At 42.9% G+C, this 16,411-nt stretch overlaps 1 protein-coding gene across 3 annotated transcripts in view; it reads left to right on the plus strand.

The window, feature by feature from the left end:
• The window catches only part of XYLB (xylulokinase), an 84,740-nt gene extending 76,306 nt beyond the window's left edge, over nt 1-8,434 (plus strand). For all 3 annotated transcript variants that reach the window (XM_056335473.1, XM_056335474.1, XM_056335475.1), the window contains 2 exons: nt 209-303; nt 8,141-8,434. In XM_056335473.1, the coding sequence (XP_056191448.1) occupies nt 209-303; nt 8,141-8,224 (179 nt within the window). In that variant the 3' untranslated portion in view covers nt 8,225-8,434. The remainder of the gene's footprint in view (nt 1-208; nt 304-8,140) is intronic.
• Nucleotides 8,435-16,411: the final 7,977 nt, after the last annotated feature.

A 16,411-nucleotide genomic window follows, 5' to 3' on the forward strand; every position in this document is an offset into this window, starting at 1 on the left:
CGAATTGAGTGATTGGCAAAAACTCAATCACAGAGTCCCCACTTCCCGGGCTAGCGCATAGGAATGTAAGATCTTCTGCCATTTATCCTTCAATCCTGAATGCTGACCTGACCAGGGAAGATCAATATAATGTATTAATTTGCCAGGGAGTCAAGACACATCCCTCACGTGCTTTTTTCATTGATCAGGATTGTGATTCTCATTGCAGGGCTTGTAGCTGAGACGAATGTGTCCTTGGCTGATGTCGTGAAATTAGCACCGGAGCCTAGATTGGCTGTTACACCAACTGCTGGGTCTGAGGAGGTGAGCAAGCTTGGGAATACCATTTTTCTTTTCATTTCCTGCCTGCTTCAAAAAGTAGTGCTTTACTAATTCTTCTAGTAAAATAGATTAATTTAAGAAACACTGGGTTGCACGATTCTTACTCCTCATTGTAAAGATAGATTTTATTTTGCGAGATCTTCGGTGTTGTATTGCTGCAGTAATCTGATCGCTGCATCCAGGTCTGTGAGAGTGATTTTTCCTAACTGGGTGTGATCCCAGAACAAAATCTATTCCTTAAGGGACAGAAAAAGTTACAAAACAGGTTGAATTTAAATACAGGTCAGTCAGGTTGTAACTGTTAATATTGACAAAATAGTCTTGACTTGTTTGCAGGAAGCAGCATGGAAAAAGGCGTGGTGATGGTGCTTTCTGGCCTCTTGGAAAACGTCCCTAAAAATCCTTCCTTTCTTATCTTAAACAGTGGTCAGCAATTGTGTATCTTCACTTGTAGCTCCCAGTCGGAAAGCGTGCCAACTGGGAAGATTCAGTAGGTACAGGTCTTAGGTGCCATGCCCATGCTGGGAATTTCAGTGCATCTGAAGGTGGAAGTTTTGCTTTGTGGGGCTGTACAGATAAAGCAAAATAAATAGTCGTTGTTGCACACTGTGTGGTTCCAGCCCCTGTAAAAGCAAGGAAGGAATTGTCTCAGGCTCTCCCGTGCAGTCCTGTACCTCTTGCTATAAGGTACCACAGGCCTTAGATTACAATAATTTATGAAATATAATGTTCAGTAATAAATAAAAAATACAATATAGCAAGATTCCTAGAGAACACAAGTTTAAGTAACCAAAGGTGAATCTGTCTTAAGCTGTGCAGAAACTTCTTTTACACCAACACAGCCTTACACTCTCCATTTATGAGATTTGAATGTGCCCTAACTACAGGCAAGAAGGTTTTAAGGCTTTTATTTAAACTGGGAAATTAATGATCTGCCAAAACTACTAACTCCCAGCTACATGTGTAGTGGAGCACCAGATATCATCATGAGTAATAATAGAAATGATCATGCTGCATTGTGCCTGCCAGCGTATTATTTAATTATTAACTGAGATGGAGGAGCTCAGTAATCGAATAGAAGTCCCCTTCAGAAATATTAAGACATTGAATAATTTAAACTTGATTGATCTGATCTCATTTACTCAACCTTCCCCCCTCATTTGAAAAGATAAAATAATTAACAGCAATGGCCTGTGTCATCTGTGTTGCAGCTGAAGCCATCTGCAGGGAATACACTTCAGGAGCACATCCCTGGCGTCTGATTCAACCTCACGTTGCTGCCCTGTTCCCCCCAAAAATGCTGGCTGCTGAAAAGCTGCCAGGCTGGCTTGTGTGGAGGTGGAGAGTGCTCAGAGACCTGCTTTTGACCCCCCTGGTGCTGCTTCAGCTATAAAACTCAAGGGCAGGGAATACAGCTGTCACTCACAGGGGCCTTTGCAAGAGCAGCAAGCACCTTGTACCCCTGCAGGGACCAAGCTAACCTAACTGGAAACGTTGGTGGGGAATTCATTTACCTCTTTCTATTTTACCGTCTGCATAAAATAGCCTGGAAGCTAGAAGAGTTAATTATCTCCCTCTCTATACTTTTCTTCTCCTTTTCCACTTGGTTAGACCTGGCTCTCATAGCACATCTTTTTATTGGTTTTAAATGATGTACAGCAGTGAATTATTGCCCCAGTAGACAGGAGTGGATGATAGAGAAGGTAGTGGCCAAACAGCATGAGAAGGAATAACCGTTCCTGCACTTTAGCTTAGCTTGTCAGCTTCATTCCATTAAAAGCAGGTTCTTGCAATTATGTATTCTACACCAATTTTTTTTACTTCCTGTCTTATAATTTTGCAGTTGATGGTGGATTCCCTGGCTAGTTTCATGGCTGTGAAACTGCAGAAAGCCAGAGGGGCCTGTCAGTAATACAGTGTGTTAGCATGAACAGTGCAGTAAAAATTCATAATGTGATGAGTCAGTTTGATTCTGTTTTTTACAGAGCTGCGTCTCCCTGTCCATCCGATTTCATTCTGTTGAGGTTAGAGCCTTTCACTTAAATGATGGTTCTTTTTATAAACTTCAAAGTCATCCTGAGGTTAAGTTCTGTCTTGCTGAGAAGCTCTTCTGAAAGAATCTGGCTAACCAATGTGAAATTTCCCGGACCACTTCCCTACATGTTTTGGACGGCTACAACTAAATCTTGGCAAGGTGGAGAAAAAACAGGTCATAACACAGCAATCTGCTCTGGTTTCATCCTTTCTTCCTGGTATAGGTCAGAGACAATATGTCTTAGATCATCGGAGAGAGGAAAAGCTCCTATAGATAAAGGTCAAATGCGACAGTTTGATGTAGCTTCCTCTTCATTGCCAAGGCTTATGCACGCAGGTAGGGGTTTCCAGGAACCAAAAATGCAAAAAGTGTTTCTTTGACTGCTGAGGGCTCATTTTTGATAATGGATTTGATTTCACAAAGGAAGAACAGGGCACACAAAACAGCTCTTCTGGTTCAATTAAACTGATGGGCTGGTAAAATAGAATAAAGTCATAAGATGGGGAACATAGAGCTTGTGATGGGTGATGAATTAGTAGTCAGTAAAGTCCCATAAGTTCCAACTTGTCTGGCAAAAATGTGACTTTTATCCTGCAGCAGACTGTCCTGCCTTGCAGAGACCATTTCAAAGACAATAAATCCCTCTGTGGGGCTATGACCCTAACTAAGTTCCGTAGCTGAACCTGATTTCACAGTATATTTGTAGGGTGTAGGGGCTCACTTGAGCTTGTTTCTAATTGTGCCGATGCCCAAACAGGTCATAAAGTATTCTGGTGGCAACCACTGTGGGGGTAGTCTTTGGTCACTTGCTCAACCAAGGCTAGCCAAATTCAGTCATCTGTGGGTTAAGCTGATGAATCCTTCTTCCCTATTTTCAGAATAGCAAAAATTAGAGAGTCATCTCACCTCTTAGGAGCTTCCTCTCCACCCTGGGGAGGAAGATGAATCAGAACCACTAAGCATGACAGAAATAACCAGGAGATGCTAGAGCATCAAATATATGTTAACAGACAGAAGGAATCTATTATTCCAGCATTAGAATTCAGATCCATTTTAGTAATCTATTAAAACAGAGATGGTTGGCTAGTTGGTTAATTAAGCAAAAACGTGTAAGAGAGAACATGATTATCTGGAGTTGATCACTTGCGTTTATATAAGCTGCATGTCTGTGACATAGTGTCAGATTTATTGTGATACTGTCCTGTATGGTTTTGTAGGGAGAAGGCATAGTGCAGTTCACTACCTCTGGATGTGTAATTTTTGATTGCATTATTGACTCTACTGAGATGTATTAATCCTGCAAAAATTCAAGAAGGGAAAACATAGACCTAACAGATTTTCTTGACTTTGGTGAATTGCCTTGTAAGTAGGTAGATTTATAGAAGTGACCCTATTACCCAGGAAGGTTATAACGACCTATTCATTGATTTAAAATAATTATATTTTTGATGAGTTAGATTTTGGAGGGGGGAGGTTGTTTCCTAGAATTGGTTTAGGTTGATAATTTAGTGCAAAGTAGGTAATAATAATACAAGCACAAAAATATAATAGGTATCGATGGGAGTTTGATTAAGGTAATTTTGTAGCCAATAAATTTTTTTAACCTATTAAACTGATTAAGATAGGCTTGCAGAATGCATATTTGAAGTAAATAAAGTAACTGTTTGAGGTGTGGTTCCTTGGAGGGTTCTTCAGAGTATTTCAGGACACTGCCATAATCTTTCTGCTTTAGGAGTATTCTTTCTGTGTTATGAAAGGTAAACTACTGCTATGATTTAAAAATAAAATGTGTAATTCTTGATTTCTTAAGCAAATCTCTTTGAGTAATTTGAGTTTGGTTGGGAAAAAAAAAGGAACCAATCAAAAGTAGCAAGTGTTTCTGAGAGACTGATTAATTTTAATCTATTCAGGGTAGATTAAATGTACTCGGGTAGATTAAAATTAGGTAATCATCAGCATCATCTCTGTAATTTGTATTTTGAATTGCTTCAATCATTGGCTAACATAATGCAGGAGACAGAAGGATCTATGTGGATTGTCACTTGTAGTAATAATTTGGAGCTGGCTTTGCTTTTAGAGGGCGGCAGGGACAGTGTAAACTGTAAAAGCCCTGTTGAGTTCATAGGCTGGTACTATGGTGAGATATAGTATGAGGATGACATACTTGATTTGGACTAGAGCACAAGGTAACATTTACTTGAGTAAATTTTCCAGGGAGGGCAAGTTAATTTATTCTCTGTTATAATGCAATATTTATCATTAGCATCTTCTTAGTTATTTGTGGGACTGTCGGAGTGTGGCCAGATTGTCCCAGGAGAGAAGTTTAGGGTTTGTAAATGAAGCCATCAGACAACTGCTGATGTTGTGGTGTAAGCTATGGAGATAAGCAGGAGAAAAGGCCATAATATAGCAAGGACAATTAAATTATGGACAATAATAAGGTTCATGTTGTGATACTTGTAATTGCTTTTGTTAAATATCATGGTTTGATATATTAGGTTTGAGGCTATGACAGGGAGAGAATTTATGTTCTTGAGTTTTTATGCATCACTGAGAGTTCTTTATTCCCTTTGGACCTCAATTATAAAAATAAATCTATATAATTGCCTTAGGAAAAAGACTCCTGGAATCACTTAGGAGGAGTTGCCTGAGGGTCTGCGGAGGCAGTTCAGTCGTGGCAGATGTGGAGAGGCATCTTTCACAGACCCATCTATGTGTGTGCTCAGGCCATGCTCTTGGTCAGTGCAGTTTGGCTTTTCTTCTCCATACTTCATGGGAGCTGCACTGCTTTGGCCCCAAACTTCAGCTGGTGTCGAGCTGGCATGTAAAATACTGCTCATGAAAAGCTTGTAGTACTGCTGCGCTTATCAGCCATGATGTACTAGTGGTATTACAGCCCAATTCCCTAAGGAAGAAGAATTTAAGACTTTGGCTTAGCCCTCTGAACTGTGCTACTTTTTACCCCATCTGAACGGGAATAGAGTACAAGGAATAGTCTTAATTTTTTGTTTGCATTTTCTTCAGATGGTCCATAATGCAGCATTCATTTACTGTAATGGCTGAGAAGGTTATTGCAAATGCCTGAATTTTCTCAATTAGCAAGCTAAGTGCTTAAGCCCAATAAACAGGAGAAAAAACTGTATCAGTAAACGTGGCTGTTCATTTATTTTGGTACATTTTAATTTAGAGTGATTTATTAACAGTAATACTTCCCAGCCTTCTAGTAAAAGGGCTGTTGTGTATTTTGTAAAAATACTGCTGGGTAATATGGAGCCTGCTTTCTCAGTGCCTGAGCCCACTTACTGATGCAGCTCTGCTGTGCTGAATCTTTTCTGCGAAGCATTTAGGGTTTATCAAATTTACAGAATAGCAAAGTAAGAAATAGCGAGGCTTGATTATAGATCCTTCAGTGAATAAAGGAGCTGCTTTTGTTTTGACATACTGATAGTCCCAGTATAGCCATAGCTGCCTGCTCAATATTTTGTTTACTCTGATGTGCATATTTAGCAGAAATGGGAGCAATAATATTCTTTGGGTACATGAAAAGAATATATATGTGTACTTCACTGACCCCCCAAGGCCCTCAAGTAGTTAAACATACCATGCTGAATCATGTGGTATTTCATAGTAGTGGTGCGTTTTGTTTCCTAACCCCATAAATCTGTATAAAACTCCGTGGATCTCAGTATCACTCACCGTCCTGTGGAAAAGAGGAGTTGGGGCACATACATGTTAAATGACTTGGCCAGGGTCACTCAACGAGTCTGTGGCAGAGGTAGGAGCGAGCAGGTTTCTCTGTTGTAGTCAGTGACAGACACTGTAAGACTCAGTCACTGTGAGATGAGTTTAAAAACTGTCCAGGTGATGCCTTGGCAAGCGAACAGTGCCTCTTCCCATTTGCTGTAGATGCGCCTTCTATTCTTCCCCTTCATATACTTAATCTGTTGTACAAATGTCCTTTAACTTCTGTAATATCTGGTTGGTAAAAGGGAGGAGCTGATCAAAACAGGCTGCTTCTGCAGAATTTGTCCATTAAGTCACTCTCACCTTGCCATTGTGGAAGGTGGAAGTGGAAATGAAAGAAATAAATCCCGGTTTCACTGGTCAAACTGAAACTATCATTCAGGAAGAGGGAAACACAGAAACTGGCTATTTTGCTGTCAATTGAAACAAACCACTAAAATGCTAATTTTTATTTTCTAGATGAGAAAACTGTGATTATTTTTTTTTCTTCCACTGAGAAGCTGTGAATATTACAGACACTGAGGCTACTGCAGACTATACATAAAACCGTGGAAGAGTAACCCTGTCTTTTCCTATGGTCTCATAGTTTATGCTTGAAACGTTTTCCTCCTGACTTTATCATGCATATACATATACAGTTATTGGCTGTGGATCTTACCCAGAAAAGGATAAAATGCATTTAAATGCTGGATCTCGCTTATTGATGAGAGCAGTTTACTGGGTATGATTCATTGAGGCTTTATAACCTCTCTGAACCTGGAGCCAGGAGCGAGACTGCTCTGATTATGAATAACATCAGTGCAGAGGGCTTGTAGACTAGACTGGCAGCCCCTAGGATTCATTGTGGCAGTGATATGACCTCAATGGCATCCTCCTAAAGACTGCTCGAGCCTGTACCAGACCCCACACTGGCTCCTGGCCGTCCCTTCCTTGTGCTGGAGCCAGCAAATGAGTGAAGCTGTCCTGGTATGGCTTGTCAAACTCCTGATAGATGGACAGTTAAAAGCAGAAAGAGGAGGTAATGAAGAAGGGGTATCTCCAAGATCTAGATGAAGTACAGCTTTGGGTTGGAGCTATCAGTAAGGCTAGGGTCTGTTCAGGTTTTCTGTGATGTAACCTGGTCACATACAAGCAGCTCATCTTCTCTGATACATCCTGTGATGAATTTAAAGGGAGGAGGGAAAAAGAAAAGGTAACGTGAAACGAATCTCAACGTGGATCTCGCCCATATCCAAAAGCAGAGGGCATGTTTGCATCTGGGGTTTTGAATACATTTGAGTCTTGATTCTTCTTTTTATGGTTGTAACAATTCTGGATCTAAAAACTCCTGGGGAATTCTAGCTAGGCAAATACAAAAAAGCTACCCAGATACTCGGTATAGTTGTGAAAAGAAGTGGGGTCCCCATTTTTCCCCCTGGGCCGGGGCTCAGGGAGTGAGGAGCCTGGCCATGGAGGAGATTGTATGTGGGAAGAGTCGTGGCTGTGAACGATGTGAAGGAGAGAAGAAGCTTGAATAGATACAGGAGTATGAGAGGGGCGGGAGAGGGAGTGTGAAGTGTATTTTAGAAGGCCCTGGTCAGCATATTGGCCAAGGAGGACCTTTCTGACAGTGGTTGAACTGTGCTGGAGGGTGGCAGCATGCTTATTAACAAGGCAGAGGAGGAGGGACAGAGGCAGTGATCCGTCCGGGGGTAGTGGGGGGAGGCAAGGACGGGAGTTCTGCCTGGGTGATTAGGACAGCGATTACCAAGGGGGCATGTCAGACTGGGAGAGGTGACTTTAGCTGAGCTGCTTCCTCTGGAAGAAATGACTTCTGCTTACAGCCACAATAAGAACAACCTGTGCACATCATAAAATTAAGCTGTGAAGGAGATGGTAAAAGAGGCTGTGACATTTGAAAAGGAAGACTGCAGCATTTTCTTGAGCAATTTGGGGGAAAAAAACCCCCAAATCTTCAGGTCTGAAGATGTTTTTAACTGCAGCATGTTGTAAAAATCTAATTTTTCAACCTAGACATACTTATTTCTGTTTCCTTTTTAGCTCTATCGTCCACTTCTGAAAAGATATGCTGAGCTTGAACAGAAGGTTATCTGCAACCCAACCTCTTCTTGTCTTGTGAAATAGAAGCAAACAAAATTTATAAGTCAGCTGAAGAGTGGACTCCCAAGAAGAAGATCAGAAAAGATTTGCTCAGATTTTACTGGAGTTGTTTAAATCATTTCGTTCCTCTTTGTAGACAAATAATTTTTAAATGTCTGTGTTTGGGTGTGCTGGTGGAAAAAATTACGTTGCGATTGAAAACCTGATTTACAAAAAAAGCATCATATTGCTCTGTGTGTTTGTGACTTCAGTTTTTCTTAGGTACTTTTCAGATTGTGCTTGCTGTTTTGGAATAGCTGCGTGACAAAGTCGAGTCCCTTGTATATATGAGTCACTTTACCCATCTCTGTCAGCTTTGATGCCATGTGTTTAGCATGCCGACCTCTGCATACTTATCTAGGACAGTATCTTAATTCTGCAACTTCTCCAGCTTAGATCTTTTGAGACTATCTTTCTGTACATCTGTAACTTGTCGATGTTTATATCTTTGACTACATGAAACCAACAGAAAGCATAAGCACACTGACTTAATCCCATCTTTCTTTAATATGTGAGAGATTTGTGGTGTGAAGGCTGATTAAAGTCTTTAAAGGCTCCCTGGGATCTTCAGAGAAGGGGAATTCTTGGTACATGACACTATGGAAAGTCTGTTGTGTGATAAAACATGATGGGGTTGGATTTTATAAATTATGGAAAGCGCAGAGGCCTACATGGATACAGACACCATTGCACAATGTGTTACTTGACATCGGTTTGTAAAAAAGAAAATAAGGGAACTAAAGTTGGAAGTCTCACATGCTTCCTTTCTGTTTCAAAAAGTAGTCAGTTCATCTGCTCACCAGTTTGGCGTTATTCTGTTTTCCTTTCCTCCTTCAGGTGTCATGGCCATGAAATTCTTTGTGCTGAGTGCGACTGCAGAAGTAGGGCTCTGCTCGCAGCAGGGCATGAAGGTTACTGATTTTTTTCTTTATACCACCACTATCCCATTTCTTTCTTGGAAACAGAGCAGAACAGGTGACTGTCTTGCTCTGTTGCTGCTCTTTCACTTCAAGTATTTTATTCCAGATTAAGTAGGCTCTAGCTGAGAAAATCTTAAGTGAAAATACAAGCCAGGAGATCTTTGTACGGAGTTGTGTGGAAGTTGCAGATTTTGAATGAACATCTTACATCACCCTGTGCAAGTGGGAACACTTTACTGCACCATTCTGCAGTGCTGATATCTTTCCCTTAGGCTAAAATTTCTTCTGGGAATAAAGCCTTTCTTCCCTTCTTGCAGAAGTGGTAGTGTGCCCAGGGAGTAAGCCAGGGAATTGTAGGGAGACGAGGATCCCTTTATTGAGTATTTGAGAGCTGGATTATGTCCCTGCTGGAGCTGAGTGATTCACACTACAGTGGCACAGGACCACTCTCCCTGTCCCTGCTGTATCCCTGCGGTGAGGGTGGGAACCCCTTGCCATGGCTTGCCTCTGGAGTGGCAGGGGAGTAGGCACGTTCCTCCTCTGCTCTCCCTTTTATATTTAAGTGCTTCATCTGCGAGTACGAACAGTCCCTTTTTTTTTGTTCAGAAGTGAATAATTATAACTTTTCTTGATATTAGCATGATTACTCAGGAAGGTCAAGAATTACATATCTGAGTTTCTAAAGCAGGCTTCGTTTAAGCAATTGCTTTAAAAGGTGGCATTACAAATACACATCTATCTCTTTTATGTGCTTATTATTCTGGGTCCAAAGGTACAGCGCTAAAACATATAATACTTCTCGCAGGCCTCCGTCGTCAGCAGTTGCTTTGTCATTGAGTAAGGCTGTAAAGAGGTACAGAAGGATTCATTAATGCAAGTTAAACAATGCCACTAGTTTAAGCAGCATTGCCATCATCATTAGTCTTTGTTCTGCCTGGTGACTGGTTTGACATCAAGGTTAACCACACAGGGATGGGATCGAGAGAGGTGTTTTAACTTTCTGCAGTTTTGGTGACAATTTCTTGAGTAGCTCATTAGGCTTAATCAGAGTGGGAAGGCTGATGTGTCTTACAGCTTTGTGGCTTTATTTGCCTGCGAAATGGCAGGATCAGGGTCAATTTCTTACTCAGCTGAAGAAAGTTATAGCTTTCGTTTCCCAGCTCACAGCACATGTGAGAATGTTTCTAGATAATATATTGGCTCCAAAGAAAGTGTTATGTGGTGCTAGTAGGATATAGTCTAGATGGTTTAACTACTTTCTGGGCCAGAGCTCTTCTCTGGGTAGGGAGAAGGAAAGACTTCCCTGTTGGGCTGGGCTGGGGCTCTCTGGTGGGTCCCACGTTAGCATTAAAACGCTGTTTCCTCGGGGTGGCTGATGCACTGTGTGCTTGCTGCAGAAGTTGCCGAGAAAAGGCTCAGATGCAAAGCTCGGAAGGGCCAGGAGCTGAGCACCACTGAATTATAGAATTGCTGTGGTGATGGGTTTATTAGGGCTGGCCTCTGAGGAATGGTGTCTGGAGTATCAGAATTTATAGACAAGCTCTTTTTTTTTGTTCCAGCTCACCAAAGTTGCCCATGTTCACTGACTAGTGTCAGAATAAGACTCAATAAATCTCCCCCTTGAAAGGTCCTTTGAAGAAATGCTGCTGTAAGACTTCCACCACTCTCTTCTTTTTGTCTTTCCAGGAATGCATGTTAGCCTGCCAAGGAACCACAGGCTTCCTGCTGTCACGTGCACATCTCTGTAAAAAAGCCACCAGTGATGGAAGGATCTGGTGCCCTTTGGTTTCCAAAATCTTGGTTTTTTGCCAGCTTGTCTACCTTATGTTATTCTGGTTGTCTGAAGTAGAGAGGTTACTGGCTTAAATGACATCTTAGTTAACAGAAATCTGAAGGAAAGTCAATGTCTTCTACCTCAACGTATTTGATGGAGGTTGATTCCCTCTCTCCCCCATAAGTGACCTTATTGGTCTTCAAGTGAGAAACACAGTATCCCCATCTTGTCTGGATGAAAGGTTAGCTTCTGTGTTTAAAGACCTGCTGAGCTATTCCCAATCTGGACTAATCTGCTGGAAAATTGATCTCAGCTCCTAGAAAAAAACCCACCCTTGACTGCTACAAGGAGGTGGTTCATCACTGTCTAACCTGCAGCTCCTGTCCTGCACAAGCAAAGCCACTCTAGGTTGGAGGTGGGTCGTGGAGGTACATGGAAAAATCCAAGCAGCTTCCTTAGCTCGATGGCCCTGTGCCCTCACCAGTCAATCAGAGCTGCACTGGATTCACCCACAAGCTCGTGGTGTACCAAGACCCAAAGACAAACAGTTTTCTTTGCAGCCTGAAGTCTTTAAAGTCTTTTGTGTTGCAGCTAGAAACAAACAGGGAAAGATGTTTGCTTTTTCTTAAGGGATCAGTCTGAGAGAGCTGGAGCTCTGATTGAATAAGTAATGTACTGAAAAAAGTCTATGCTCTGTCGGTGCTTTAATAAGTAATTGAGCTGAATACCACCGTGTGTGATCCCAGCGGGACCTTTTTGTTTTTCAGCTCTCTTTTCCTTTGGAGTTGCAGCTACCACCACAGATCACAGAGCGGTGCAGTGGAGGATGTGTATCTAAAGCCACAAAAAGCCAAAGCAGAACTTTCAACAGATCATTTGTTTTACCCGTATTTCTATTGCCTTGGTCCCCAGGCTGCTGCGTGCAGGTTAGAGGCTGAGGGATGAAAAGAGAAACATTTTAGAGAACTAAACTGTCTGCTGTTGGTGCTTGTCATGATTACGGGGCCAAATCATAGCCTCTTCCCTAGCAGAAAAGGGCTAATTTGGATTTTTTTCATTTCCTTAGCCGCTGATTTTTCATGTAACCTCTCAGGTTTTGAATTTGGTGAGATCTCAGCCCTCATGTTAGGTTGGGTTGAAGCTGGCGAACGTATGGCTCAGGATGATAATCAGGTGGGTGGATGTTCACTCACCAGGGGATTGCTATCCTATGAGGAGCATTTCCGAAGCTTCTCCGAAGTCATCTTCGGAGTAGCTTCTAGTTCTGATTCCACATGGCTTAAAATTTTAGGTAGTGTTTTACTCTTGTGCAAATTCGGTACAAAATCATATCTGCTCCAAAGGATATTACCTTGTTATTTCTTTTTGTGCAGGTCAAAATCACGGTGTGATGTGCAAGACGAAAGAACTGTGGATGCATTTTTTTGGTAACCTGCTTTTTTCTGAGAATGTCTCTGAAGTGTGTGAGTAGGACATCTTTGGGATATTCAGAGTATTCACAGCCCCTGCTTACCTTTTGTGCTTTGGTTACAGCCTAGATCAAGCCTCTTGGGTTAGCCGGTTCAAGTGGTTTAGCTTTTGGTCATTAAAGCTTACATTACCAGAGTGTAAGATTTTTAGGTTCGTTCTTTTCCCTAGAACCGTTTTTTCCTCTCCTGCAGCAGATACATCCTTTTCTTGTACATGGTTTGCCTTGCTAGCTGCTTCTGCGGGATGCTAATTTCTTTTAAGAGACACTTTGCTGAGTGAACTTGTCTTGGGCTGAAATCCAGCCCCAGGAGTCGTATTGCTTTACCTGTTCTTCTTCTCTGTTGCTTCTTAAAGTTGGCCTTGACAAACAGTGATGCTTCTGCAGTGATCCCAGACTTCTGCGAATGTCTCGACCATTGTGGGAACTCAATGATTTTGTTCAGGGTTCTTGGAACACATACCCTGAGGGGCAAGGGTGAAGGGGCGGCCATCACTGCCTATGAATACTGCTGTGATCTCTGATTTCAGTCTTTCACTAAATTGCCTCATCCATTGATGCATCAGCATGCTCATTAGAACAACTGGGGATATTATTAATTGTATACAATGTTTCTTGCTCTAAGATCTTTATATGGCAGGTATTTGTGATATGTTCTTCATTAAGATGCTAAGCTCTGCTTTTATTTGGTGTATTGTGCCTTAGTACTTTGTAAAGCATCCATCTGGTTGTTGTTTCTCTTTTGGCATCTAATCAGGCAAACAGAAGTCTTTGGTCACTCAGGTGTGGGATTCACCTGGCCAGTGTGGACATCTGTGTCTGCCATCATATGGGCTCCTTTTATAATCAAAGGAGAGGACCACAAGGGAGAAGAGTTTCTGGCTGTTCATCTTATCTTGTGGCAGATGTCTACAGCAGATCAGGTGATTTGTCTCTTGAGTGAGCCATTTCTCCCTGCTGAGTAGAAAGGCAGTGGTGTAGAAAACAGAAAAAGCCAATTTTTTTTCTTGTGCTAAAACTTCTGAAGACTTGATTGAAAGCTGGTCTCAACTTTGGAGGTGAGTTTTGTCACCAGTTACCATTGTACAAATAGAAAGCTTTCTTGTTCCAGGACTTACCTGTTTTTACTGTCAAATCCATGAGCTTGACTTCCCCAGGTCCCTTCAGACAGTCCTCTCTTACACTTACATGGAGATATCCAGCAGACATAGATTGGGAGCTTTATTACTTATATTCTTACAATCATAGAACAGTTTGGGTTGGAAGGGACCTTAAAGACCATCTAGTTCCAACCCCCTGCCATGGGCAGGGACACCTGCCACCAGCCCAGGTTGCTCCCAGCCCCGTCCAGCCTGGCCTTGGGCACTGCCAGGGATGGGGCACCCACAGCTGCTCTGGGCAGCCTGTGCCAGCATCTCACCAACCTCAGAGTGAAGAATTTCTTCCTTATATCTAATCCAAATCTCCCCTCTCTGTTTAAAGCCATTCCCCCCTGTCCTATCACTACATGCCCCTGTAAAAAGCCCCTCTCCAGCTTTCTTGTTGGCCCCTTTAGGTACTGGGAGGCTGCAATAAGGTCTCCCCAGAGCCTTCTCTGCTCCAGGCTTAACAAACCCAGCTCTCTCAGCCTGTCTGCACAAAGGAGGTGCTCCAGCTCCCTGATCATCTTCATAGCCCTTCTCTGGACCTGCTCCAACATGTCCATGTCCTTCTTATGCTGGGGAACCCAAGCTGAATGCGGTACTGCAGGTGGGGTCTCAGGAGAGCTGAGTAGAGGGGGAGAATCCCCTCCCTTGACCTGCTGATCACACTTCTTTTGACGCAGCCCAGGACAGGGTTGGCTTTCTGGGCTGCAAGGGCACACTGCCAGACCACGTTGAGCTTTTCATCACACCCCCAAGCCTTTCTCCTCAGGGCTGCTCTCAATCCGTTCTTCACCCAGCCTGTATTAATTCTGGGGGCTGCCCCAACCGACGTGCAGGACCTTGCACTTGGCCTTGTTGAACTTCAGAAGATTTGCACAGGCCCACCTCTCAAGCTTGTCAAGGCCCCTCTGGACAGCATCCCTTCCCTCCAGCACGTTGATCGCTCCACACAGCTTGGTATCACCAGCGAACTTGCTGAGGGTGCGCTCGATCCCGCTGTCCATGTCTCTGACAAAGATGTTGAACAGCACCAGTCCCAGTACAGACCCCTGAGGGATGCCACGCGTTCTTGCCTTTTGTCCCTTTGTTGCATGCCCTTGCTTGTGTTTATCCCTTCAAGCTGGACTCTTTCAGGTGTTTGTGTTATGCCTGCAAGCTCAGTACCCCAGCCCAGTGAAAGACAGCTCCCTTAAGACTTAGACAAGCATTGCGCAGGAAAAGAGAGGTCTGTTCAACTCGCTGTTCAGAGACAATATTTACTGAATGACATGTATGCACTACCCTTCTGAAACCTCAACTCTGTTCAAGTTCTGGTAAATAAAGGTGTAGTGGAAGACTGAATTCTCCTTAAAAAATAGTAGGCCATGCTGTGTAACAGAAGGGCTTAGTCAGAGAAATGGAGCAGAAAGAGAGCTGCTTCTTAGCTGAGGACTTCTATCTTAAAATAATACATGTTGCAGAAAACAACTAAGAAGCAAAGGATTCTCACACAACTTTGATATCACAGCTTATGCCTCCTGAGAGTGTTTCTTCACACTGCTGCCGTAGCTTGTTAGGTTAGGGTGGGATATTCCCCTGTTGCTCCTGGTATCGTTGCTTTGCTAGATTCTTACCCTACTTGAGGACAGTTGCATATAGCAGAAATACCCTTTTGATTAAGAAAGATATTGTTGAAAGGCAACAATACGTTTTCCCAATTTCCATTTCTCAGTCTAATTATTCTGGTTCTCGCCATTGTTGTCCCCTGGAAGAGATGCCTGCTGAAGCAGAGGGAGGAGAAGACAGTGAATGCAGCTAATCCAATGTGTGATTTAGTCAGGCAGTTCAACTGAATGAACAAGCAAATAAGCTGTATTTCAAGACCTCCTTTTCCGTGAAAGTGTTTTGGTTTTGGTTTTTTTTTCTTTTGTTTCCTCAGAGTGATTCTTGGCTCCGAAGATAACGGCCACTGTTTTTTGTTTGTTTCCATCTCACCACGTTTGCAGCACAGCAGACTCTCCCAAAAGCCTTTCAACACGGACTCATTTTGCTGTTTGCCCAGCGAATACAGATTTTTCATTTTGATCTACGTTGTGTGCGGTTTTGGCACACTTTATAAATGAACCGATTAAATGAGTTTTGCTAACGACTGCCCCTCCCTGTTGGTAGTCAACCCTCATCATTCATGGCCTTCCATACTGAAGGAGATGAGCCACCATGGGGCAAGTGCTTCTTGTAAAGGCCAGAGTAAATGTCAAGAAACTTTTTCCCTTCTCCTTGACCCAGAAATGTTGCTGTAGCTCAGCGTCACTGGACATGCAGTGTTGGGTTGTCCGTAGCATGACTATTTTGGGGTAAGTGTCGCTAACGTTCAGCCAGATTGTCTAGGTGGGCAATCACTGAGGTGAGACTGCATGGGTAATTTATGGCAAGTTCTGCATTTTGTAATTTACGCTCTGAATCTTTGAATGACAAAGTTAATTAGCTTTCTCAGATGAGTGAGAATCATGTGTTTAGAGGGGGAAGGAGAATGCATCTGGACTCGGGAATTGCTTGGTGGGGAGGCCCAGGTACTCAGTCAGGTTCCCTTTCTTCTGGCCTGATGCATCCTGCTTTTTTCCTTTACAGCAGCCCAGGATCACGGGAGACATGGAAACCGCTTCCTCCCTGAGCTTCCTGCAGCCTACTGGAGGTCTGCAAACTGGGACCTGGGGTCAAACCCACCAGGCAGAGGTAGCACCCAGAGCTCCCTGCTCCCAATGGTGTGCTGTTGTCCTGAGTCTGTTGTCCAAAAAGCTGGCTGCATCGCACCTGTCGCTTTTAGTTGAACACGAGGCTGTCTTTGGCTGTCTGCATGACTCTGTCATGAGTTGTGGTGCCTCTGGG

The sequence above is a fragment of the Falco biarmicus genome, chromosome 4 (genome assembly GCF_023638135.1).
Source record: "Falco biarmicus isolate bFalBia1 chromosome 4, bFalBia1.pri, whole genome shotgun sequence".
Lineage (NCBI taxonomy): Eukaryota > Metazoa > Chordata > Aves > Falconiformes > Falconidae > Falco > Falco biarmicus.